At 45.1% G+C, this 25,496-nt stretch overlaps 1 protein-coding gene across 2 annotated transcripts in view; it reads right to left on the reverse strand.

Moving 5' to 3' along the window:
- Positions 1-1,053: 1,053 nt before the first annotated feature.
- The window catches only part of ARK2C (arkadia (RNF111) C-terminal like ring finger ubiquitin ligase 2C), a 112,854-nt gene continuing 88,411 nt past the window's right edge, over positions 1,054-25,496 (reverse strand). For both annotated transcript variants that reach the window (XM_006136768.4, XM_075932728.1), the window contains exons 3-8: positions 22,810-22,935; positions 17,226-17,355; positions 12,758-12,862; positions 11,760-11,855; positions 9,353-9,459; positions 1,054-6,733 (exon numbers count right to left, since the gene is read on the reverse strand). In XM_006136768.4, the coding sequence (XP_006136830.2) occupies positions 6,616-6,733; positions 9,353-9,459; positions 11,760-11,855; positions 12,758-12,862; positions 17,226-17,355; positions 22,810-22,935 (682 nt within the window). In that variant the 3' untranslated portion in view covers positions 1,054-6,615. The remainder of the gene's footprint in view (positions 6,734-9,352; positions 9,460-11,759; positions 11,856-12,757; positions 12,863-17,225; positions 17,356-22,809; positions 22,936-25,496) is intronic.

Raw genomic sequence — 25,496 nt, forward strand, 5'->3', positions numbered from 1 at the left:
GTGCTCCTCTTTGCCCTGCTATGGTAAGCGATTTACTGGCCTTGCTGCTGCTGCTGCGATGCCCCCTACTGGAATATGCCCTGCACTGTCTGGAAGAGCAGCACAGCTCCTTCACCTGGCACCTTCACCTGGAAAAGGAAGTGGTGGGTTGGGGGTGAGGGGGCTACACTGTTTGATTTGACACCTGCGAATGGCAGCTAGGAATGGGATGAAATTTTTGCTAATCTGCAGTTTAGGGAGTGGAACAGCAACTCAAGGGTAGAAACATCTTGCTCAACAGAGCCCTCAGGGCCACGATAGCGTATGGTGATGGGTCTGTCACACAGTGTGTCTGCATGCACGCAAAATACAAATGATGCTAAACAACTCAGTGGTTCAGGTTCATGAATCCCCTTTTTTCTAACTGCAGTGAAGTTTTGGGGTGCAAGGTGGTCTTTTTATTTGGAAATTGTACTGGTGATGAACCGGTCTATGTAAGTCCCCGGCAGGATTCTACGATTAAAAAATAATTAAACTCATCAGTTGCACAGAAAACCAACAGTCAGCTAGAATTATCATCTTTATGTATATCGACTGACTTCTCTAATTCACAAGACACCTACGTGTGTCCCCCTGCTTAGCAAAATGCCTGCATGACAAATTTCAACCAAACATCATTTGCATTGATTACACTGAGTTACTCCTAAGGAGTAAAGATTTCAAGTGGAATGATGCCAGACCATTATTTCTGTAATGTAGCTAGCAAACCGGGGTAGGTTATACAGTGGTTGTCGTTAAAACAGCAACATTTGCCAGCAGTTGCCATAGCTCTACATACAACAGGAGACAGCTAGTGAAATAATTGGCAATTTTTAAGTGGCTTCCACTCTACTCTGAGTGCACCAATTAAATCAAACATCTGGGGCCATGTTTTCTAGACAGAGATTTTCCATCTACACCTGAAAAATGTGTACTTGCATGGTTGCAATGACCTCTTGAGTACTATGCGGAGGCCTTGCACCCAGCTATTTTACTGTGTATGCAAATGAGGATGCAAATTGTGCAGGTGTCCTCAGCCTTGTGAAAAGTTACACCCTAGAGTCTGGCCTAAGCGGTCAAAGTCTCAACCACTTCTCTTAAAAAATACCTGTAGCACCTTAGAGACCAACCAAAAAATACAGAGATGACTGAAGAAGTGGGTTGTGCCCATAAAAGCTCGTGATACTATCTATATTTTTTTGGTTAGTCTCTAAGGTGCTACAGGACCATTGTTGGGTTTTTTGAGTTTTTTTTTAGTTACAGACTAACACGGATACCCCTCTGGAATTGAAAAAGGGGAGACAATAAAATTACAGGGGAGGGGGAGTTACTTAGTGCATATCCTTCGCTGGACGCATGGTTGTTTATGAGGCCAGTGTCTGTGATGTGTGCACTTGCACCTTCCACTACGGGGCTTCAGAGCAACAGCAACTTCCCCCCACTGGCAGCACAACAATGGAGTGATCTGTCCAAAAAGTGCCCTTCATTAACCAGCATTCAAATTCCACCCAGACTTGGACTCAGCACCTCCATAATGGAAATGCGGAGGGGGTCTGCCTGTGTCGCTGTGTGGTTCTAGGGCCCAATCGCTCTCCACTTCCCTGACGAGCTTCCGGTCTTCAAGGGCCTTCAACACATGGGACCAGTCGCCAGGTCGGGCTGTACACTTAGAAGCAGAGTTTGACCAGCACGAAGGGCAGGCCCTATGTTTTAACCCAGCCTCATTGAAATGCTTAGTTGGCCAGATTGTTCAGTATACGACCTAACAACCTCTTCAAATGGACAACCTCTTCACACGTGCAAATGGACGCCAGACAAGAGACACCGTGGGAAGGAGAAAGCCCATGAAAATTTCGATTAAAGGGGAACATGGAAGGCCAGCCTGTGATCGAAGACAGAGGAAAAAATAGATCTGTGAGCCTGTTTCCCTTTGTCGGTCATGTCCAGGCTTGCCGATGGAGGGGGACAGTTGCCAATGGGGGGGGGGGGGGGGGGAGACAGTAGCCCTGAGGTCCAGCAATTCAAAGAGGCCCAGGTCTTGCTGCTGCCACCACCGCTGCTACTGCAGCAAGCCCTGGCTCCTTTAAATCAGAACTGGAGCACCACACCATGCACTCTGGGCAGCGCTAAGGGCCTGGAAAGGGTGCCTTGCTCCAAGCTGGGAAATGCTCCAGGCTGGCTGCCCCTGGCTCTTCTCCTTCCACCCAAGGCCCCACCCCTTCTGGGAGTGCGGAGCCTGGCTTCCCCCCACCTTGCCCAAGGGCCACGGAGGCTGTCAGCGCCGCTGGTCATGTCCATTTAGATGGTAAGAAATTTGGAGCAGGGTCTCCCTTTCACTATGTGCATGTACAATGCCTAGCACAAGACCCGTTTCAATGCAGGGGACTTCAGGCGGTACCGTAACACAAATAAGAACATAGCAGCTCCTGCACCGTGGCATCCGAGACCTAGCAGCCACACTTCTGCCCTGCCGCCTCTCTCATGCAAACAGCTGCGTAAGGGCTGTAGGACCGACTGCCTCTTCTATGTACAGGAGGAAACATTGGAATCTGCGCTGCCACCTGTGGAGCTACAGTTGGCAATCGCCGGTGACCACGGCATAACCAAGAGGAATACGGCCTGTCGGGGCTCATTGGCTAAAGGGAATCACCTGCACTGAGCTAATTTGCTTTCACCTTCTGTGTCTATATTGTGTTACAATGGTCCTGGTCCTGCCAGCTCTCTGAGCAAAGAACTCCCATTGAAGACCCTCCATGGGGCTTGTGAATTCTTTGGCTCTGAGGAGTGCTGTTTTCCTCCAGTGCTGACGGGCATGAGTGAAAGGATCACCATAGTTTGATTATGAGTGCAAATAATATTTATATATATGTGCTAAACACAGTCACTATATTGCAGTTTTCCACTAGGTCACAGCATACAGAATCAAAGGTTTGCATTTTTATGGAATGTATCCAAGGTAACAAACAGCACCACAGTAATACAGTTTGTAATCACACACCCTGATTTTTCTTTTGACATGATAAGCTTTCCCTCCCTCCCTCCCCCCCCCAGGTTTAATATCTTTTTAAGTACCGATGCATGCAAAGCATTCCATTCCCAGAAACAATGCAAAAATGAGGTAATAGGAGTAATAAAAAAAATTAGTATTAATTTCTAAATAAATAAATTATAATTAAAAATGCAAAAACAACTATAAAAATAATTAAATAAGAACCCACAATATCTACAAGTTAGTCATAAATTATGATTGTTAAATATAAGGCATTTAAACTCACAAAACCCTGTAAACTATGTTTTGTTTCTAGAGATTTGTTTTGTTTTGAAAAAATCACTCTAGTAGCTCATTCTACTCATACAAGCTATTTAAAGACGAGGGAGCCGGACACACCAAATGCAAATTTCAGACGTTACAAGCGCTCGCGTGCCACTGTATCACTCACTCACACGGACCATGGAAGTTTGGTGCTTTCTTCACCTTTTTAAAAACTGTGCTTGTTCATTAGGCAAATAATAATACTTTCGCATAGACGTAAAACACGGGTTGGAAGAGCTCATTTCCTCCCCGCTGAACAGTTCATTCCAAGCATGGGCCTGAATGGCTCCTTTTCCTTCCCACTGAATGGTTCATTCCAAGTAAGACCCTAGTCTTGGAAGGTTCTGAGCACCTTCTGCAAGGTGCTGAATAGCCACAATTCCCATTCACTCCATTAGAGGATCCTCAGCCCCTCCCTGGACATGCTGAGCTCTGGCAGGACCAGGCTAGAACGCATGATGGACAGCGTGGGTTACAGTGCATCTAAAGAGCAACATCTTGTTTTGCTCCTTCATATTATTTTTTAATGACATACGAATCTGCTGCTGCTGGAGAGAGGCCCAGGCAGTTTATTGCCCTAGGTACTCAGTCCTTCTAGTCTAAGGGCTCACACCATCCAGTTCAACCCAATAGAAGAGAAACAACCACGTGTGCCTACTGTCATCCTGAGGCAAAGTTAAACCATGCTAGAATTTTTCAGAGCAGAGTTTAGCAAGGTGGTTACCTGCCCCAATCCTTTCTCTCCCCCCCCCCCCCCCCCAACACACACATACACCTCTCCCAAACACTGCTCTCATCACACGCACACTAGACGAGAACAGGGATTCTGAATAAATATTTACAGGGCCCGTCTTCTTCACCTGCCACTGTAAGTTATTAGCTTTCCCTCCTCCCCACACCACTTACCTGTGCCTAGCACGACAGATCTGCTGAAGAGATGGCGACCCTGGGAGAAATTACTGCAGTGAATTGGAGAGCATCTCCCATGTGCATGCTGATGCAGTCACTCCTGGCCCTATCATTAACTTTATACTCCAGACTGGAAGAAAATATATCATGGGCATCTGGGAGGTCAGCACTTTCCAATTACAGCTCGCAGGAATTCTATGATCTCTCCTAGGAAGTGTAATTTATGTTCCTCTTCACTTACAGACCATTACTTAACGCCTATGAAATGGGCACTCGTGGGAATGAGAAATCCTCCTCCATATAAGCATTTTAAATACGTGTGTCTGATTAAAAATCCTCTAGCCACTTTTTTGCTCTCCTAGTACATGAAAAATGTATTAAAAGCCTGGAGAATATTGGCTGTTGATTCCAAACCTCCAGGGGGCTGTCAGATAAAGAAGACTGAGTAAAGAGTCAACATGCACTTAATTCAATGTCTCTCATGGCAAATAATCTGAAATATTTATTACAAAAGGAATGTGGCTCAGAAAGCTCCATTATTTTGGCACGTCACTGATTACTTTTAACCTTTATTTTTCTCATAATTATAACTGAGCCTGCCAAATGAGCATCTGTTTCATTTTAGCGATCATACCATATATATATCGGTATGGCTGTGTGCTTGTATATACGTACACTTCTATATTTTAAAATTCAGGCCAAGTAGTAAATTATCCCATATATCTAAATTCCCTTCCTGTACTGACACTTTCATGTTGTCAGCAATTTTTATGTGCAATACGACTAAACTAGCCTGTTATTCTCCCCTGCCTCTTGTCATTAGAACAACGATCTGCGATTTTCCACAGCTAGGGATGAAGAAAAAAAGGTGGATTTTATAAAAAACCTTCAGCATGCCCCCGGAGCTGTAATCTCCTCTCATTCTTACTGCGAAAAGTTGCTATTTCGTGTAATCATAAAGGAAAGAACAGGAGAAAGGAATTTAGCGCAGGATGCACCTTGAATCAATCTTTTTTCTCCCTTCCCTCTGGGAGCCTGAAAAGGAGGTTAGATGGCAGCACAGCTCCGGGGTGTTTAATTAGGTCACTTGAAGTTTTTTAGCCTGCTGGCCAAAGAAGACCATGCGATTAGGAATTTAATTGTAAGAAAGGCATGTTCAATTTTCCCCGGAGTGGATGCCTGATTTAGCAGAGAATATGGTTGGTGCTTTTGTTTTGGAGAGATGGAAGAATGCATTTTTCATCACATTGCAAGCGTATTGCTAGGCCAATTAGTCCTCCAAAGAACACCTGCAGGGTCTAATGACTCTGACCCGTTCAATAGGTTCTCTTTCTCCAGCAGGCAGACAATGGATCTTTCACCACAGGTGTGGTGTAAGGTTAGCATCTGATCCATCCTCCTCTGGAGGTGGGGGTCTGGGCCTGGTCTTGGAGAAATGCGGAACAACCTGCAGTTCCCATGGGCATCAGGGCCCAACAGATTACAGTGGCTTTGCAATTGCCCTAGAAGATGAGATGGTGATAGGAAAAAATCACAATACTAAAATGCCGAGTGGCCCTCCGTCGCTACTGCACCCCAAGATTCCTCATTAAACTATAGTGGCAGATATAATCCTAGGATCCTGCCCTATATAAAATGTCCAGCACCAGCAGATAAGCAAGAACAAAACTTCTCTCTACCATTTTGTTCATTTCATTCCAATTATTATTTTTAGGCATCTCCAATTGGTAACACACTGTAAACATAATCAAAGAAACCAACACAGACGAGGCAAAGAGCACGATCCTTCTAACTGCAAACAGGGATTTGCTTTTTTCACCTCTATTTTTTTCCCCTAAAGGTGGGAAGATTGAACTTTTGTGTCCCCCTCCGCCACATTTCAGTCAGGCACCAAAATAAGGAATCTATGAAAAAAATATTTGGTGCAAATTAGGTTAACAGCGACATGTCCACCACAAGATGACTAGGGCACCAAACACAACATTTCTTAAGCTAACATGCTCCAGTTGCTGTCCACAGAAATAGCTAAAGACCCCCTAACATGTGTCTACTTATTCGAGAGGTATATATACAATCCTTGTGACACTCAGGATTGACAGGCCAGACTAACCACACACTAGTTCCTTCATGTTCGATACTAAATCTTCTGCAGCACAGGGCCTTCTAGCTGTGGGAATACCAGCTCCCATGCATTAGACCAATATGGCTGTGAGGACCTCTCCTACCACTAGATATTGAACCACCTTTTCCTCCTTTTCGCTAATGTGCTTGCAGACTTTTTCCTCTAAATCAAATGGCTCAGAAGGCAAAATTTTGCTGCAAGGGCTTATGGCCATATGACCTGGTAAGGAAAATGGTGCGTCACATTGGTTCTTTCAGCTGTCCGAGCCAAGTTGTGTTTCAATGTCCACTCTGCAAATCGGGCACTTCTTGCTGGTTGCTAGCCACTGATCCACACACACTTGGTGAAATAGATGCATACAGGGTAAACGCCTGCAAGAGAGAATTACATGCCTGTTACAGCGGGGGCCGTGATGTGCGTGAGGCGGGTGGAAAAGGCACAAACACAATATAGGACACAGTGAGGGACAGTGTCCAGCATTCTGCACTTAGTAGGTTTTGTACATTCACAGATTTCAAGGCCTGGTGGGGCCGTTACAAGCATCTAGTCTGATCTCCTGCATAACCCAAAACAAAGAACCTCACCCGGGAATTTCTGCATCAAGCCCACATCTTTTGTTCAAGCTATGGCCACTCTTTCAGAAAGCTAGCCCAGGCTGGATGGGATGAGGGATAGAAAAATTCACCCCATCTCTGGGCAAGTTGTTCCAATGGTTAACAGCCTGCGCTGGTCACATTTCTGGCCTGTTGGTTGCAGTTCAGTATTGTTTAAGCATGGCCACACTACACTGCCTTGCACACACAGCCCTAGCACCAACAGCCACCGGCTGCACCCAGCACCTGAATTCTAAGATTTTCAAAGTGTCCCACACACATCTGTTCATCTTATAGATAAGAAAATTAGGGTTAAAAAAAAAAGCAAAGGGCCAATACCTTTAACTCCTGCGCATGTGGCCTTGTATGACCCTGGTGTATGGAGGATGGCAGCGACTGCTCCCTCCATGGGATCATTGAAGGTGCACAGCACCCCAGAAAAAGTATGTGGTGGGGAGAGGGAGAAGCCAGAGCGCCATGGCTTCCTGCAGCTTGGACTGGGATTACCTACAGATGCAGGCTACCCCTTTCTTGAGTCCATCAAGCTCATTACTTAGGACAGGGGTGGGGAAAGCGAAGACCCAGGGGCCAGGTTCAGACCCCGGCTTGCCTGGATCTGGCCCTCAAGGCTCAGGGTCCCCTCCCCCAGCATTGGGGAGCCTGTGCTGGCTCTCCAGCCCCCTTGTACATCCCAGGGGGGCTGAAATACACAAAATCTGAGCCCCCCAGGCTCTGGTGTGTGAGGGGAATGCGGGGAGGGTCTTTCTCCTTCTCAGTCAGGGGCACGTCAGTGAGGGTTTGTTTGGGGGGGTTTTTGCTTGACTGATTTTTCTGTGGGCCAGTGGTCCCCAAACGAGAAAACGTTTCCCACCCCCGACTTAGGAGTTGCAATCTCTTCCCTTCTGCATTCAGCGCAGCTCTGCACCGCTCCCCAGCAAAGGGCTGTGCTGACACGTTGGCCGTGATTGGACCCAGGTTTCCACAGCCTTTATGCCGCTGAAGTGAGGGTTCTGCAGCCATCTTGCTGGGAGAACAGAAGCAGGCCCTGAATATTCAGTCTCATCGGTGCTGTATGAAAGTTGTGCTGGGACACAAGATAGGACCTCAATGACAAGCACAGCCAAAGTAAAGCTTATTGCAGGTTGGTGACTTCAGGGCACAACGGAAGGTCACAGCCGTTCCGTGCTGTCTGCAGCAGGTTGTGTTGCCATTCTGGCTCATAGCAGCTGGAACTTTATACCAACAACCCCCAAATTTGTTAAGTGGCCACGATCCAGCTTCTAATTTTGGGCACTCGATTTAGGGTTCCTAAAACTCTGGTTGCCAGTCTCCTCAAGCCTCACAAATACTCATGTCCTGCGCAGCTGGACTAAAGCAGAACCAGAAACAAACCCCAGATCCAAGCGTCCCTGGACTGGAAATCTAGATTTGCCAATAGCCCCTCCCACCAGAATGGGTTGAGTCCAAAATGCAGATGTAAACACCCTGCAACTATGGAGATTTGCATACAGACCAAAACTGGATGACTGGCCGCTGAGTTAGCAACCTAACAAGGTGGCACCTGCTGCCACACCAATACTGAGTGGCACTAAAATCTGCAGTGCCATGGGCCTAAAAACACAGGGACCCAGAAGGAGGTGACCAAAAGCAGAGGGCACTGCTGACAGCTTTGCCTTAGTGTTGCAGCATAGCACCCTTTAGCCACTGTTTATAAAATGGACTTTGAGAGAATCCTAATGCCCCACACCTGGATTTGTGTGCTGATAACTATAGACCCTGCGCTCTGAATACTCAGAGGCTGTGTCTACACTGGCATGAATTTCCGGAAATGCTTAAAACAGAATAGTTTTCGTTATAAGTATTTCCGGAAAAAGAGCGTCTACATTGGCAGGCTGCTTTTCCGAAAAAGCCCTTTTTCCGGAAAAGCATCTGTGACCAATGTAGACGCGCTTTTCCGGAAAAGAGCCCTGATCGTCATTTTCGCTATCGGGGCTTTTTTCCGGAAAAGACTACTGGGCTGTCTACACTGGCCCTTTTCCAGGACAGTGTTCCGGAATAAGGACTTATGCCCGAGCGGGAGCAGCATAGCTTTTCCGGAATAGCGGCTGATTTTGTACAGTAGAGCGTCGTTGCTTTTCCGGAAATTCAAGGGCCAGTATAGACAGCTCGCAGCTTATTCCGGAAAAGCGGCTGATTTTCTGGAATAAGTGGCCCAGTGTAGACACAGCCAAAGGGAGCTCTGAGTAGTCAGAATAACGCTGGTGGCCTGGTCTTAAAAACAGACACACGAAGCAGTGAATGATTTCCAATAAAATAAAATCCAAACCAAGCAGGAAATGAATGGGAGTAAGGAAGGAGGCATCTACGAGCCAGAAATCTCGGTGGGGAAGATTATACCTCACGTCTTCTCCGTCTTCAAGCATAGACAGGCAGATTGTGCATTTCTCATCCGTGTCGGACTCCTCCCCATCCTCCTTCTCAGCTTTGCCTTCCTGCGGTCTTCTCTGTGACAAAGGTAAAGATGTAACATAATGAACAAAAGCAGAGACTCTGTTCTCTAATGTTCCGGAAAGCCTCTGCAGCCAGCGAATCTGAATAGTCAATGCATGGACCCACCACCCACCTCGCCCAAAATCGACAGCAAGATGGAGGCCAGTTCCTACTCATGCACCAACTGTCAAATCGTACCAGGAGAGGAGAGGCAGTCGGAATAATGTCGGTGTCCCAAAAGAGCCCACAAGCCACTTCCTCATGAGTTCCATGACTCAAGTCACAGACATTAACGTCATGATTAACATCACAATTAATTCGTAGGTGCTGAAGCCTTCACATCTTCTTGAGCATTTCCAGTGAACAGTAACAATGTCAGATCAACCCTCTGATATATCAACAGAATTTCCACAGATGCTGCACTTGGATATCCCAGGAGATATCCGCACGCACATACTTGCCCCAGCTATAGTGGTTTCCTGTAGACTTTAGAAGCGTGACTTTCTACACAATAGCATTCACTGCAGTAACTTCCATACTAATGAAAATACGTTGGTACCACAATCACTCTGGAGTGGCAACTGTTATTTGTCTTGGGCTAATGTCAACAACCCCAGCCCCATTGTACTAGGCACTGTACAGATAGAAAAGTGCCTTTAATGGAGTGTCTACATAGTGCCCTAAACTCGAAATAAGATATGCAATTTGCCCTATGGAAATTGCATATCTTATTTCGATTGTATTTCAAAATAGTTTATTTAGAAATTTAGTGCGTCTACACAGTGCCAAATTTCAAAATAACGTGTTATTTCAAAACATCCCTTAAGCCTCATGGAACAAGGGCTACAGGGATGCCAGAAGAGCGCGCCTGTTATTTTGAAAAATATTTCGAAATAACGGGCGCATTTCAAAGACGGTATCCTGAAATAGCTACTCTGCGTCTTAAGAGCAAGCCCGTTATATCGAAATATAACGGGCTCATTATTCTGACATCCCTGTAACGAGGAACAAGGGACGTTTCGGAATAGTGCCTCATTTCAAAATTGGGCACTGCATAGACAGTGCCAAATTTCAAAAAAAGCTATTTAAAAATAACATCAAAATAAGTGTATTTCGAGGTAAGGGTGCCCTATAGATGCACCCTAAGTGAAAGTAGAATTCAGCCCATGAGCTTTTCCCATTGTTTTCCAGTTCTACTCACATTCCCTTTCCTTGAGAGAGGAACCCAGCCAATGGGACAGACGGCCTCCCTGAGCCTCAGTGGGCCCCTGGGTAAGGTGGGGGGGGGGGGGGGAAGGGCCTGCTCTGTGCCCTTGGAAGGGGTGGGGCCTCACATGGAAGGGGCAGGGCTGAGGTGACAGCCTTATGGCGCTCTGGCAGTGATTTACAGGGACGCTCCAGGCCCTTTTGTATTGCCAGGCCCTGGGGCAGTTGCCCCTTCCCTCTCCCCCACTCCCCATCAGCAGGCCTGAACACAGCCCAGAAAGGAAAACAGAGTCAAAGTCTCAGGCCCCACTTTCCTTCTTCCTCCCTCATAGATCAAAAGTAAAGTGACCTCCTGGCATTTTGAGCATAAAATCTGGAGATGTTACTTCCTCCAAAAGGAGAGCACAGAGTCTCTTTTCACGGTGTGAGTCTTGCTGGTGAGGGACTTGGACTCAAAAGGGACAAAAACATACACCCACAGCTTTGCCTACATGTGTGTAAGCTGCAGGTGTAACCTACACACCTACTGGGTATGGGGCACTGAACCCTATAGTAGTACCGAGGCCATTTACAGAGAGAATGATGAGTCTGCTCCACAGCCTAACTAAGAGCCAGTTGTCTTTTAGCTCATGTGATAGAGGCTCATGCACAAAGGTCCCAGGTTCAAATCCACCCACAGAGGACAAGGGTCTGCCGGTGTTACACAGGCACTATCATGTGCGTGCAGAAATGACAAGAGTTTACATGCACTTGCACACATGTAAGACACTTTCTTAGCAAGTGTCTACAAGTCAGTGAAGGAAAACTAGGGCTGTTGAATGGGAGAAGGTTGAGGCCCATCCGACTGAACTACACTGGCACGTCAGCCTACGGTCCACACAATACATGGGATGGACCAAGGCGACTCTGGATTTCAAATTCCTCCCACCTGGTTTTGAGGCTTTGGTTTGGGCCTCCATCGAATTTCTTCCCATTTCCTATCCATGAGTAATCCTGAGACAAGCATTGTTACATGTGTTTTTTAGCAGCTACACTCATTTCTCTAGGAAGCACAAGTCAGGCCTTCTGGGAGAGTTGCCTATAGACTTAACCCTGGCTGATTTCTCACCTTTTTATATTTGTGTGGGAAAGTGAATCTCTCGATGGTGTTCTGCACAGCTCCCTGGTTCACGCTGCCTAATCTGTCTTCCAGCTGCAGCAGTTCCTTAAGCAGAAAACATCCACAAGGCATATGACAATCTCCCAAGACAATCCCTGCCGGTTCATTCTGCTTTGCAATGAACATGGAATGTAAGGTTCTTTTCTTACCATTTATTCACAGAAAATGCACGCTCATGTTAATACTGTGTTGTGCTTTCATGAGGTCTTTTCTCAAAGAATCTCCAATTAACAGACATGGGCCCGAGAATCCAGATGTGGATTTCCGACACTCACAAGTTCAGGGTGTTTGAAACAACAGTTTTCTGTCAGGCTATTCTCTACCAATTAGTGATTTATAAAACATTAGTTAATTCTCAGTTCACCCCTGTGGAGTAGATGGAGTCTTGTCTCCAGACAGGAAAAAGAAAACAGAAATTAAGTGATGTGTTTATGGCCTTGCACTGAACCAGCGTCAAAAATAGCACCCAGGAGTCCGGAAACCAATCGTCTCTTACTGTAATTGCTAGACTTCATCGCCACCCGAATTGATATTAAAATCACATGTTTTAAAATAATCTGGACAGCAATATTTTGCCAAATAAGAGTTAATGTCACCATCTGTTTTCCAGACAGGGTATAAGCTGGGTCAAAGTTTTAAATAACTGCTGGCCTGTAAGTGCATCTGTAAATTCTGTGTACTCAGCTGTTGTGTGCACCACACCTGGATGTGTGTGCTAATAACGAAGAGCCTGATCCAACGTTCCCTCTCCCCTCCCCCGTCATTCCATCAACTTCAAGGAGCTTTCAATGGGAACTTAACAGCATCTATTTAACGAGCCACGTAGGCTTCAGTTTGGAACAGCTGTTCTAGAGACAACAATGTTAAAAAGTTTATGACAGGACTTACACAGGTTCCAGGGGACGCAAAAGCGGGTTAAACAATCTTTTAAACCAGAAGGTACCTACCTCATAACTTTCCCTTACAGCAGATGTGTGCCTGTTTGGATTCAGTCCCTGAAGAGCAAGTAACTGAAGCTGAGGGTAAGGGTAGTTTCTGATTTCATGAACAACCTGTGAGGGGTGGGTAGGGAGAGAGACAAATCACCTGTATTAACACATAATCTACACATCCTTTAGGTGCCTGCCTTCTTCAAATCACATTTTTTTATAGGGGAAAAACCTCAAAGCAGAGTGACTACTAGTTTTAAGCCCAAAATGAAGATTTTTTAAACAAAGAAATCATAGGGGTTTTAGTAATCATATTTACTCAGAGTACATTTACAATACTGGACACAGTATTGCCTAGACATTCAAAAATCACTTATCAGTTTAAAATTAATCCAACAATACATTTGGGGTTCTCTTTATTTGTCCTCTGGTTTTTAACCATTCAGGCAGCCTTCGGGTCACCTTGAATTTTTTTTGTTTAAACTAGGAGAACTAGAAACCGAGAATTTTAAAGAGGAGAGCTTGGGTTCTTATCTAGTGACTTGATTCTAGGAGCTGGGACCTTTAAAGGAAAAAAAAACAAACAAAAACCTCATCAGATGCATCACAAGATGCACACGATACGGAAAACTGGGTCAACATCCAAAACACAACATCCTGCTAGCAAGAGAGAATCATAGAACTGGAAGGAACCTCAAGAAGTCATCAAGTCCAGTCCCCTGCATTCATGACACGACCAACACCAAGACCATCCCTGACAGGTGTTTCTCTAAATCGGCTCTTAAAGATCTCCAGTGATGGAGATTCTACAAACCACTAGCAATAGATTTCAGAGCTTAACCACTCTGACAGCTAGGAAGTTTTTTTTCTAATGTCCAACCTAAACCTCCCTTGCTGCAATTTAAACCCATTGCCTCTTGACCTATCATCAGAGGACAAGGAGAACAATTTTTCTTCTTCCCCCTTTTAGGTACTTGAAAGCTGTTATTATGTCCCCTCTCAGTCTTCTATTTTCCAGACTAAACAAACCAAATTCTTTTAATCTTCTTCATAGGTCATGTTTTTTAGACCTTTAAACATTTTTGTTGCTCTTTTCTGGACTTTTTAACAATTTCTCCACATCCTTCCTGAAATGTGGTGCCCACAACTGAACCAATCAGCACAGAGTAGAGTGGAAGAATTATTTCTCGTGTCTTGTTTGCAACACTCCTGTTAATACATCCTAAAATGATGCTAGCTTTTTTTGCAACAGTGTCACACTGTTACCTTTAGTTGTGGTTTGCTGTAACCCATAGATCCCTTTCTGCAGTACTCCTTCCTAGACAGTCGCTTCCCATTTTGTATATGTTTGAAACTAATTGTTCCTCCCTAAGTGGAGTACTTTGAACTTCATCCTATTTACTTCAGACTATTTCTCCCATTTCTCCTGATCATTTTGAACTATAAACCTATTCTCCAAAGCATTTGCAACCCCTCCCAATTTGGAATTATCTGCAAACTGTACAAGTGTATTCCAAACACCATTATCTAAATAATTAATGAAGTTATTGAACAGAACTGACCCCTGTAGAACTTCGCGCATTATGCCCTTCTAATATGAGTGTGAACCACTGATAACTACTGTTGGGGAATGGTTACCTGACACATTGTGCACCCACCTTATACCAGATTCATCTAGGTCAGGATTGGGCAATAATTTTTGATGTGGGGGACCACTCCTAGATTTTAGTAAGTGGGCAGTGGCCACATTTTTCTATGGAGGGGGTGCAGAAGGCAGCTCAGGGTAGGGAACTGGGGTGCAGGAGATGGTGTGGGGTCCGAGAGGGAACTTGGGTGAAGGAGGGCAGAATGTCTGTGATCAGGGGTAGGGGCTTGGTGTGCAGGAGAGGATTTTGGTCTGGGGAGGGATGTAAGAGTGGGTGCAGGGTCTAGGAGGGAGTTGTGACCTAAAGATGGGGAAAGAGGTACAGAGGGCTTGGGAGGTGACCTGGGGTGGTAGCTGGGAGCAGGGAATTGGGCTGTGGGAGGGGGTGAGTAAACTTCTAACTTGAATTAGCTGTTATTCCTTGTGGAATGAGGTTTAAACAGCTAATTCGAGTTAAGGGGTTTACTTCGAACTCCCATTTCTCTGCCGCGTGTAGATGTGGGCAGTTATTCCGGGCTATTCAGTTTCCAAAACGGCGACCGCTCGGGAACATGTTAATGAAGTGCAGAATATTTAAATCCTGCGCTTCATTTGCAATTTCGGTCGCCCTCATTAGTCTCCCTAGTTCGAACAAGGGGGCTAGCGTAGATGTACCCTCTGTGCCTACTGGCCAGAAACCAAGCAGTTTGGGGCTGCTCTGTGCCTGAGGGTCCTGGTGGATCCGGCTCCAGCTGTATCCTACCTCCCCCTGATTTAGGTTATATTTCCCTAGTTTTTTAATGTGACGGTCATGCAAGACTGTATCAAATGCCTTACTAAAGTCTAGATATACCACATCTACCACTTCCCCCTTACACACAGGATTTGTTGACTGTTGCCAAGGCTATAGCTACACTAGCACTAGTTGGTAAAATCTTTGTCAGTCAGGGCTGTGAAAAAACACATCCCTGGTCAACATAAGTTAAACCAACAGAAGCACTGGTGTGAACAGCTCTGTGTCAGTGGGAGACGCTCTCCCACAGATGTAGCTGCCTCCGTTCATTGGGGGTGATTTAATTATGCCAACAAGAGAGTGTTCTCCTGTCGGCATAGAGTGGCTACATGTGGAATCTTACAGCTGCAGTGAGACAGATATGCTGCAGTAGTCTCTAGTGTAGACATCACCCACGTGAAACTGGTCATCATCCACGTCAAGTAAAGAGCAGAGAATTACAAACAGCATAGTGTTGATGTTAAGATTTACAAACCACCCATAAAGGATAACAGATTCCCAGTTATTAAAATTTCATCTTGAATTTCCATCTTGAAACCATCACACACAAACAGGGGAGGAGGGATTTCTTAAAGAGTCATGAATCAGGAGATGGACCCAGAAGAACATTTGTTTTTAAGAACATGATTGGGGGGTGGGAGAGGATCGGACTGATCAATTTTGAACTCATACCATTAAGACCATAAATGATGAAAACTAAATTAGATTCTTGTAATGCATTTAGTTTTAGCATACTATAAGGCTATGTCTACACTAGGGGTTATTTTGTGGAAAAAGCAATGCAAATGAAACGCTCATTAGCATTTTTTCACGCTTAGTTGGCATAATCTCTTCCAATGCTTTTTGCACAAGAGGTTTTTTGCGCAAAAACTAGCAGTGTAGATGGATCCGTTTTGCACCAAAAAAACCTTTTGCGCAAGATCTGTATACCTCCTTTTTTGAGGCATAAGGATCTTGTGCAAAAGGGGGGGTTTGCGCAAAATGGATCCGTCTACACTGCTAGCTTTTGTACAAAAAGCATTGGAAGACATTATGCAAATGAAGTGCGAGAAAATGCTAATGAGCACTTCATTTGCACTGCCTTTTCTGAACAAAACAAAACAAAAACAACCTAGTGTAGACTAAGTGTTAAAAAGCTTCAGAGGGGGAGCTGAGTTAGTCTGTAACTGGACATTTTTTTTAAATCAACGAACAGTCTAATAGCACCTTAAAGCCTGACAAAACATGTAGATGGGATCATGAGCTTCTGTGGGCAAAATCCAGGAAATGGGTTTTGCCCACAAAAGCTCATGATCCCATCTACATGTTTTGTCAGTCTTTAAGGTGCTACTAGACTATTCGTTGTTTTTTAAATTTTTATAAGTGTTATATTAGTAATACCTCAAAAAAAAAACCCCAGAAACTCTGTACTCGTTGTGCTGCTGGTCTCCTTTAAAATTTAAATAGGAATAGGTTTTAAAGATTTGTGTCAAGGACCCTTTTGAGTGGGATGAAATACAATGGGAATGATTCTCATAAAATCAGTTTTCAAGGTCAGAAGGGACCATCATGATCATCTCGTCTGACCTCCTAAAGTCCCTTCAAGCTACTCTGGCACTAAAAAGAAATTAAATTACATTTAAATCCACTTCCAAGTCACTTTCCATTGCCAGAATAATGTAAACAGTGTTTAGTCTAAATGAGTCCCAGCACCAATGACTCAAATTCTGCTCACAGCTAAACTAATATGAATTTGGAATAACTGGACTTCAGTGAAGTTACTTTGGATTTACAGTGGTTTACCTGGTAGCAGAATTTACCCTAGTATCCACTGTTCATTCCAAATCTTTTCCATTATGTCTAAATTTTGTGGACTGGCTAGTGTAAAATTGGTGTAGCTCCACTGAAGGTAACAGAATTCATCCTAGTTACTCTTCCTGGCCGATGAGTACAATGATTCAGTCTGAGCCTCTCTGGCAGACTTCCTCCCACTCTTAGAAGACAGGTGATGGAAAGACAACAGCCTCTATTTTGATTGCCTTCTGGCAGACAATGCATAAAACATATTCCAGCCAAAGCGTTTCACTTACCATCTGCGCTGATGATGTGTTTCTGGGGAAATGGTGCATTCTAGACGTAGCTAAGTAATGTTGATAGTGCTGGGGGACTGGCCTGACCTGGAACTGGGCATGCGTCAGTCCAGCATCAACACTAAGGTCCCTGTAAGAATAAAACCAAAAATACATACATGCAGAAAATGCAAATCCAATCTTCCTTTTAAATGCCACACGTTATTTCTGAGCCCGTACACAGAGCCAGGTAAAATTCATAGCATGCTCTCCCATTCTGAGCACGCGGTTCCTTAGATCCCGTTCTCAACAGCCATGGCTCAAATCCTGAATGAGGCCAGTGAGGGCAGGAGTCACCCCACATTTATAACAATGTAAGAGAGAAGAACTAGGTCTAACTCTACACTGCCTTGCTCTTTGTACAAGTCATTTACACCTAGTCAAGGTGGGTGCATAGTGGTGGTAAGAGTCCCGATTTTCATATGTTCAGGGCAGTAGAGAAATAGGCCCACAGGCTTCATAGCTGGAAGAAGAATAATTGTCTAACCATATTAGTCCTCCAGGATATGATGGATGTGAATCAACTGGTTCAGAACAGGCCAGATTTTGCTCTTTCATGCCAATGTAAATCTGAATTCTACTGGCTACAGAATATGCCCCTTCCACTGTATTTTTTTTTATTAAAACTACTCATACTTTGCTTATACACCTTACAGACATGGGAGATGCCTCACCTGCCACTAAAATGTAGCCACTTTGAATGTGAAACCAGGTATCTATTTAATAACAGTGGCACAGGGAGAGAAGAATTGACACTACAAGGAGAATTTTAGGTAGGCAGCATATCAATCACTCAAACTGGAAGGAAGCCAGAACATCATTAGGCGTTGGTCAATTATGACCATGGGAGCTTTCACATCACCATGAAATCATGGAGCTGGAATTTATACAGTATTCAAAAGCTGGCCCAGCTCACAGAACAGAGCTGCCCAACAGCTCACAAGGGCAACAGTCCAATGCTGACTAAACTACCCTTCTACAGTGCTTTCTGCCACACCTGTGTAGTCACTGGAGAGTCCCTACTGGAGGGCTGATCTCACCCACTGCTGCTCTGCTTAGGAGAGCACAGGGGTTCACAGCACACGTGAGATGGCACATACCTGAACCTAATCGGTGCCTGTATATTTATACCTGCCTCTGGAATTTCCACTACATGCATCTGACCAAGTGGGTCTTTGCCCACAAAAGCTTTTGCTCCAATAAATCTGTTATACGTCTACACTGGCAGCTTCTTGCACAAGAACTCTTTTGTGGAAGAGTTCTTGTGCAAAAACTCTTCCAGAAGAGAGTGTCTACACTGGCACGTGCTTTTGCGTAAGAGATGTGTTTTTGCACAAGAGCATCTGTGCCAGTGTAGACGCTCTCTTGTGCAAGAAAGCTCTGATGGCCATTTAACCATAGGGCTTTCTTGTGCAAGAAATTCACGTTGCCTGTCTACACTGGCCTCTTGCGCAAGAACAGTTGCGCAAAAGGTCTTATCCCTGAGCGGGAGCATCAGAGTTCTCGCACAAGAAGCCCTGATTTCATACATTAGAACGTCAGTTTACTTGCGCAAGAACACACGGACAGTGTAGACAGGCAGCAAGTTTTTGCGGAAGAGCGGCCGATTTTGCGAAGATCACGCCAGTGTAGACACAACTTTAGTTTATAAGGTGCCACAGGACTTCTCATTGTTTAGGGAGAAACAGTGTAGTCCAGTGGTCTATTCGTGACTCTGATACTAGTTACATATGCATAATAGTTTCACAGGTATTCATGATGCTATACAGAGAGGGTAATGACTCTTTGCTTTCAAGGAGCTTATTATAATCTAAGGCTCCATTCATGCAATGACATCTGCCCTGGCAGACTGCTGCATCGATGCCTAACTGTAGCCGTAGGAACCTGGAGTAAGTGCAGGAAGCTGTTTGCACGGATGTCTTCGCAGGAGGGTCTAAGACGGGGTAGACACTAAAACAGGGTCAGTTTGCCAGGGTTAGCCCCTGGCAGGCTGCTGTCACTACATTTACCTGCACCTCCACAGGTACTGGTGACTGCAGCTCCCATTGGCTGTGGATTGCCATCCCCAGCCAATGGGAACTGCAGGAAGAGGCTCAGACTGGGATGTTCTTATACTCAGGCTGCAGGGCAATCACAATCCTCGCTCATAGCATAACTGTAGTCTGAGTTAAGCATGTATCCCAAAGAATGGTTTGCTAATCTTCCCTAAATCCTTAGGCCCATATACCATGGTGCTGTGAGGAAGCTGAAGTTAAGTAAGGAACAGCAAACAAATGGTTTCATGACAGGTCCACCCCAAACATGTCAAATCCCCTTCCCTCCGCCATTTATTATAACGGACGTCACTTTAGCGCTTAGAGGCCCTAAATGAGATCATGGCCCGATTCTGCCAGGAGCTGTATAAACACACACTGAGATGCTCTCTCTGCCCTGAAGATCTCACAGCCTATATACAGGGCAAAAGAAACAGACACACACCAAGGTAATATTAATTGTCTGTCTGTATACAGCCTGCCACTCAGAGAGTCAGAAATAGAGCCCTGGTCTTTTGGCTCAGAGATGTGTACCCTATTCATAGGACAAGGCATGCTCTCAAGTGCACATCACTTCTCTGTATAATTACATAATTTACCCACATTACTGCAGCATTACAATGGCATCAACAAATTAACCATACAATTGCACACCTAACTTTAAAAAGATCAGGCCTACTACCTGATGTTGGTTCACAGGCAGGAGGATCCCAATTAACAGACCATATTGGATTTTTTTTGAGCATTTTTTTAAAATGAATAAATATGACAAAGTAGCTGGAGAAAGCAAAAATCATCACCAGCAACACTATTCTAGCACAAGCCAGTATTGGTGCAACCTTTTGATGCTCAGACATCACAGATTCACATCTTCCTGCAATGCTGGTAGGACTCATCTCACTTGGAAATAATAATTGAAGGATTAGAGCCAGGATAATAGGTTAGATTGTGTTCACTAAATGCATATTCACAGGCCAATTTGTGGAATCAAAGGGGTTTTAATAAAGATATGGCTGTTGGAAATCTCTGATCACTTTCAGCAATTCCACCCATGCCGTTTTCATGTAAAAATACACTCCCTTACCTTCAAGTGAACGCAAGCTCCACTGATGTATTAATAGGTTACAGGAATGTTTTTATATCTGTCACTGGGTAGACTAGTACAAGCACCCTGAGGGGATGTGATTCACCCAAACGTATACACACACATATAGGATTTTCTGACAGCCACTCCTTCGGTTTTATGAAACTACTGAACAACCAAGGCAAAATCAGGAGGTTATGGTGGTCCGTTATAATGAACATAATTATCACAAGAGAGAGAGAGAAAAGAGAGAGAGAGAGATTCCATTCAGAGAGAATCCAAAGCACTTATCAGGGCATAGTGGGCCAAATTCTGCCCTCACTAGTTTCAAAGGGAAAGCTTGAGAAAAAGTGACAGATGAATCAGACCACATTTATATTGAACTTCAAGGTTACAAAGGTCACACACTAGGAAATGCCAGCATTTCAGGTCACCTATGCAACCTTAATTCATCCCTTCTGTGAATATGTAATTTATGATCCAGTCTTTCATGACACGATCACATATTATATTTTTTGCAGCATTCCCAGCACATTCAGTGTGTAGAATGGGCGGTGCTCACTTACTGAGCAGCTATGCAATACGTGTGCCTTTTGTACGGCATGCTATTCGAACCATTTCCTGAAAACAGAACTATTCATTTCCTTGTGGGATTTGGTTTTTGTGGTTTTCATCGCTACAGTATCTTCACAAGTAGGGATTATTTCATTTTCAGAACACCCCTCAGAGATGAGCAGTACGACTATCCCCATTTTACAGAAGGAGACCTGGGATACAAAGAGATTAAAGTCAAATGTATCTACTAGTTTTGGGCGCCCAACTGGAGACATCTAGTGCCTAATGTGTCAGAATACTTAGCACTGCACAGCACTTTACATGTTGCACTGACTTCAGTTTCAGCTGTGAGCGCTCAGCATTTCCACAAATCAGACACCAGGCCGTTGGCACCGGAACCGGGGAGGTGAGGTCAGGGGGCTGTACCCTCCCACTTTTTGAAAATAGGCAGGCCTGGTGTAATGCCGATAGGTAGAATCAAACATGGGACCTCTGGAGCTTAGTGCATGAGCCTCTACAGCATAAGCTCAATGCCAGCTGGCTATTAGCTAAGGCAGGAGACCAGACTGATTATTCTCACTGTAGATGGTCTCAGATAGGACAGTGCACCTCACCCTGTCCTCTTCTCCTTCTCTTCTCCACCCACAGTCAGTCCCGAGAGGAGCCCAACCATGGAGCCCGGGCAGTTGTGGTTGGGAGCTGTGTGGACCCTCCAGCTGCCTGCAGTGCAGGGGGCCTGAGAGCAGCCCCCAAACCTGTGCCCTTGCCCCCCCCCCCCACCCCCAGCTCTCCACCCAGCCCAGGGTAGGTAAAAGATCCACAACTCTGCACCAGCTCCCCACTGCTGTCTGCATAGCTGTCCCTGGCCCAGCTCTAGCCAGGGGAGGGGCCTTGGAGCTGCAGCCAGGTCATAGGAATAGATGCATGAGCAGCTGTGAGGAGCTGTGGACCCTCCTGCTGCCCTGGGCAGGAGCCCCAGGGAGTAGGGACATGGGTACGGGGCTGCTTTCAGCTCCCACCTCCCCCCTGCAGGGGGCAGCTCTTGGTTCCACATCAGCTATCCACTTGGCTGGGGTCAGGGGAAGAGGAGGGTGGGGTTCAGAGGTGGAAGTCCTCACCTCCCACTTTTGGGAAGGCTCTGGCACCCTTGCCCCAGGCACCCAGCAGATGGAGAGCACACAAATAATCTCCTGCAAACAGCTGGGCTTAAATGAATTGCCTCCCAGTGCAGCACAATAGGTCAGCCACAGAGGCAAGGTCGACTCCAGTTCTCCAGGGCAGCATTCATAGAGTCAAGGAACGCTAGAACTGGAAGAGACCTCAAGAGGTTGTCAAGTCCAGTCCCCTGCTCTCACAGCAGGATGAAGCATCTTCCAAATCATCCCTGGCAGGTGTCTGTCCAACCTGCTCTTAAATATTTCCAGAGATGGAGATTCCACAACCTCCCTCGGCTTTCACCATAAGACCCTCCATCCTCTTCCTCCAATCCCTGCCTCATGCACTACACAGCTTCCAAGGCCACACCTGACTGAATGCACCTGATCTCAGCTGACCTCGCAAGCTACACTAACCTTGGGCGCTTGGATGAGAGACTGCCTGGGAATCCCAGGTACTGTAGGCGGCTTTTCTTCTATTTCCAGTCCCTTATTCGATTACATCTCTGGGCAGAATTCTCCAGCAACACCCCTACTTGCTATACAAGTGCAACGTTTTATTATGTTATAACGGGAAGGTTATCTTTCATTTACTATAATAAGTCAAAGTATAAACATTTCCCCATGGTATCCAGGGGCCATGATCTTCCATGACCACATCTGCTTATAGCTTTGGTTTTATGCATCATCCAAAATACCAGGGGAAATAAAAAACTTACCAGTCTGTGCCTTCAGCTAAATACCTGGGCTGGGGCCCCATGGGTTGAGGAGTTTGCAGTTGATGGCTGAAGTCAAAGCCCGGATGTAACCGATGAGGTTGAACAGACATGCGCTCCTGAGTCCGCCTGCAGGGGTGTAGAGAAGGGCAAGAGGGTTTAGAGGTGAGAAGGACAGGGCCAAATGCTGTCAGAGGGGTACAATATCGGCAGACTGCCAGCTGAAATATTGTGCACCTAGAGCTCCCTCACCAAATGCCTCTTCCTTCCTTCCATAGACTCGTAGAACACTAGAACTGGAAGAGAATTCAAAAGGTCAAGTCCAGTTCCCCGCCCTCAGAGAGGGGGAAAGCACTAGCTAAATCATCCCTGATAGATATTTATCTAACCTGCTCTTAAATATCTCCAATGATAAAAATTCCACAACCTCCCTTGGCAATTTATCCCAGTGTTTAAACACTCTTTAGGAAGTTTTTCCTAATGTCATATTTAAACCTCCCTTGCTACAATTTAAGCCCATTGCTTCTTATCCTATCAGAGGATAAGGAGAATAATTTTTCTCCCTCTTTGTAATAGCCTTTTAGGTACTTAAAAACTGCTATCATGTCCCCTCTGGCGTCTCTTTTCCAAACTAAACAAGCCCAATTCTTTCAGTCTTCCCTCATAGCTCATGTTTTCTAGGCCTTTAAACATTTTTGTTGCTCTTCTCTGGACCCTCTCCAATTTCACCACGTCTTTCTTGAAATGTGGTGCCCAGAACTGAACACAACACTCTCATTGAGGCCTAATCAGCGTAGAGTAGATCTGAAGAATGACTTTTCGTTTCTCTCTCACAACACTCCTATTAATTCATCCCAGAATCATGTTTGCTTTTTTTGCAACAGTGTCACACTATTGACTCATAGGCTAGGTCTACACTGCTAAGATAAATCGAAAAAAGAAACAATTTTTCTGCTTCTTTTTCCTCTTTACCGTCAAAAGAGGCTTTTCCGAAATTTGGTGCATCTACATAGCGCCAAATTTTGGAAAAAAAGTCTTCTTTCGACATATTCCTTCTTCCTCATAAAATGAGGTTTACTGGGATGGAGACAGAGCACGTCCACTTTTTTTGAAAATATTTTTGAAAAAGCAGATGCACTCCTTGGACAGTATCCCAGAAAAGCAATTCAGTGTAGACGTAGCCATATTTAGCTTGTGGTCCACTATGGTTGCTAGATCCCTTTCTGCAGTACTCCTTCCTAGACAATGACTTCCCATTCTGTATGTGTGAAGCAGATTGTTCCTTCCTAACTGGAGTACTTTGTATTTTTCCTTATTAAACTTCATCCTATTTACCTCGGACCATTTCTCTAGTTTATCCAGATCATTTTGAATTTTGACCCAGTCCTCCAAAACACTTGCAACCCCTCCCGCGTTGGTATAATCTGCAAACTTTATCAGTGTACTCTCTGTGCCAATATCTAATGTTTTCTTTAAATTAGACATGGAAAAGATCTTGTTCTTTTATGAAATTTTATTTTTATGTCACAGTCTAAGCACATAATCTTATAAATATTTCTGAAAGTTTGTTTGTCCCAAAAGATCTCCAAAATGGTAAGAGCTAGAAACCCCAAATTTTTCACAGATACTACTGATTTCCTAACTTAAATTACTAGATTGGTTATATCTTGAAATCGGTTCTCCTGGTTCCCCCAGAGACCTAATTGGGCCCACTGATAATTAGCTTTTAGTAGCACCTGAGCATAGAAACACAAAATGTTCCACAGATACTCCTATTTCCTAACTTCAATCATTGGATTGGTTATATCTCAAAATCAGTTCCCCCAGAGCCCCAATTGGGCCCCCAGAGCCGCAATTGGGCCACTAATTAGCTTTTAGTAGCACCTGATCATAGGCATTTTCTGGACTCTTCTTTTAAGCATGTCACACAAACTGCAACTACGAGATCCTTTCCTTATGATAACAGAAAAAGTACTAGCTATGTTAATTTCTTACAGTAATATATATGAGAAAAGTATTTCCAATACAATATGTTATGTTAATGTCATTGACATAGTTCATTCATCACACCTTTTACTAGATTTTCCCCGGGTGACACCGGGTATTTCTGCTAGTAGTAAATAAGGCGACAAAAGAGCAGTGATGGAAATGGACACCCCTTTTAAGGGGTTACAGACTAAACAGACAAGATGTGGACAGGATGAGAGGGAAGGGCAGCACAGGCAGAGAGGTGATGGGACTTCCCCAAAAATCCCATGTAAGGTCACTGGCAAAGCCAAAAGTAAAGGAAACCAGGTCTCCTTGGTCGCTGTCCAGCACTTTATCCACATTTCTTAGTTTACAAGCTCCACCTCCTCCCTGCTCCTACTTTGCCCTTGCTCCACCTCTTTCCCGCCCTTGCTCCACTCCCAGCCTGCCTCTTCCCACAACTGATGCGGCTAGGAGGACTAGCAGGTATAGGGTTCTGGGGCCAGCAATGGGGCCCACCCTCCCCCACACTCGTTGGCAGTCTCTTCCCTGCCCTTGCTCTGCTCCCCAGCCGTGTCGCTCTGCTTCCCTCCAATGAGTGCAGCGATGGTCCTGCTCCCTCCCTATGAGAGACGCCAGGGGAGAGCAGAGTGAGTTGGGGCCGCCTTGCTGAGTGTGGCACTGACAGGCCAATAGGAGCAGCAGAAGGCTATGCCTAAAAC

Source organism: Pelodiscus sinensis, chromosome 6 (genome assembly GCF_049634645.1).
Source record: "Pelodiscus sinensis isolate JC-2024 chromosome 6, ASM4963464v1, whole genome shotgun sequence".
NCBI lineage: Eukaryota > Metazoa > Chordata > Testudines > Trionychidae > Pelodiscus > Pelodiscus sinensis.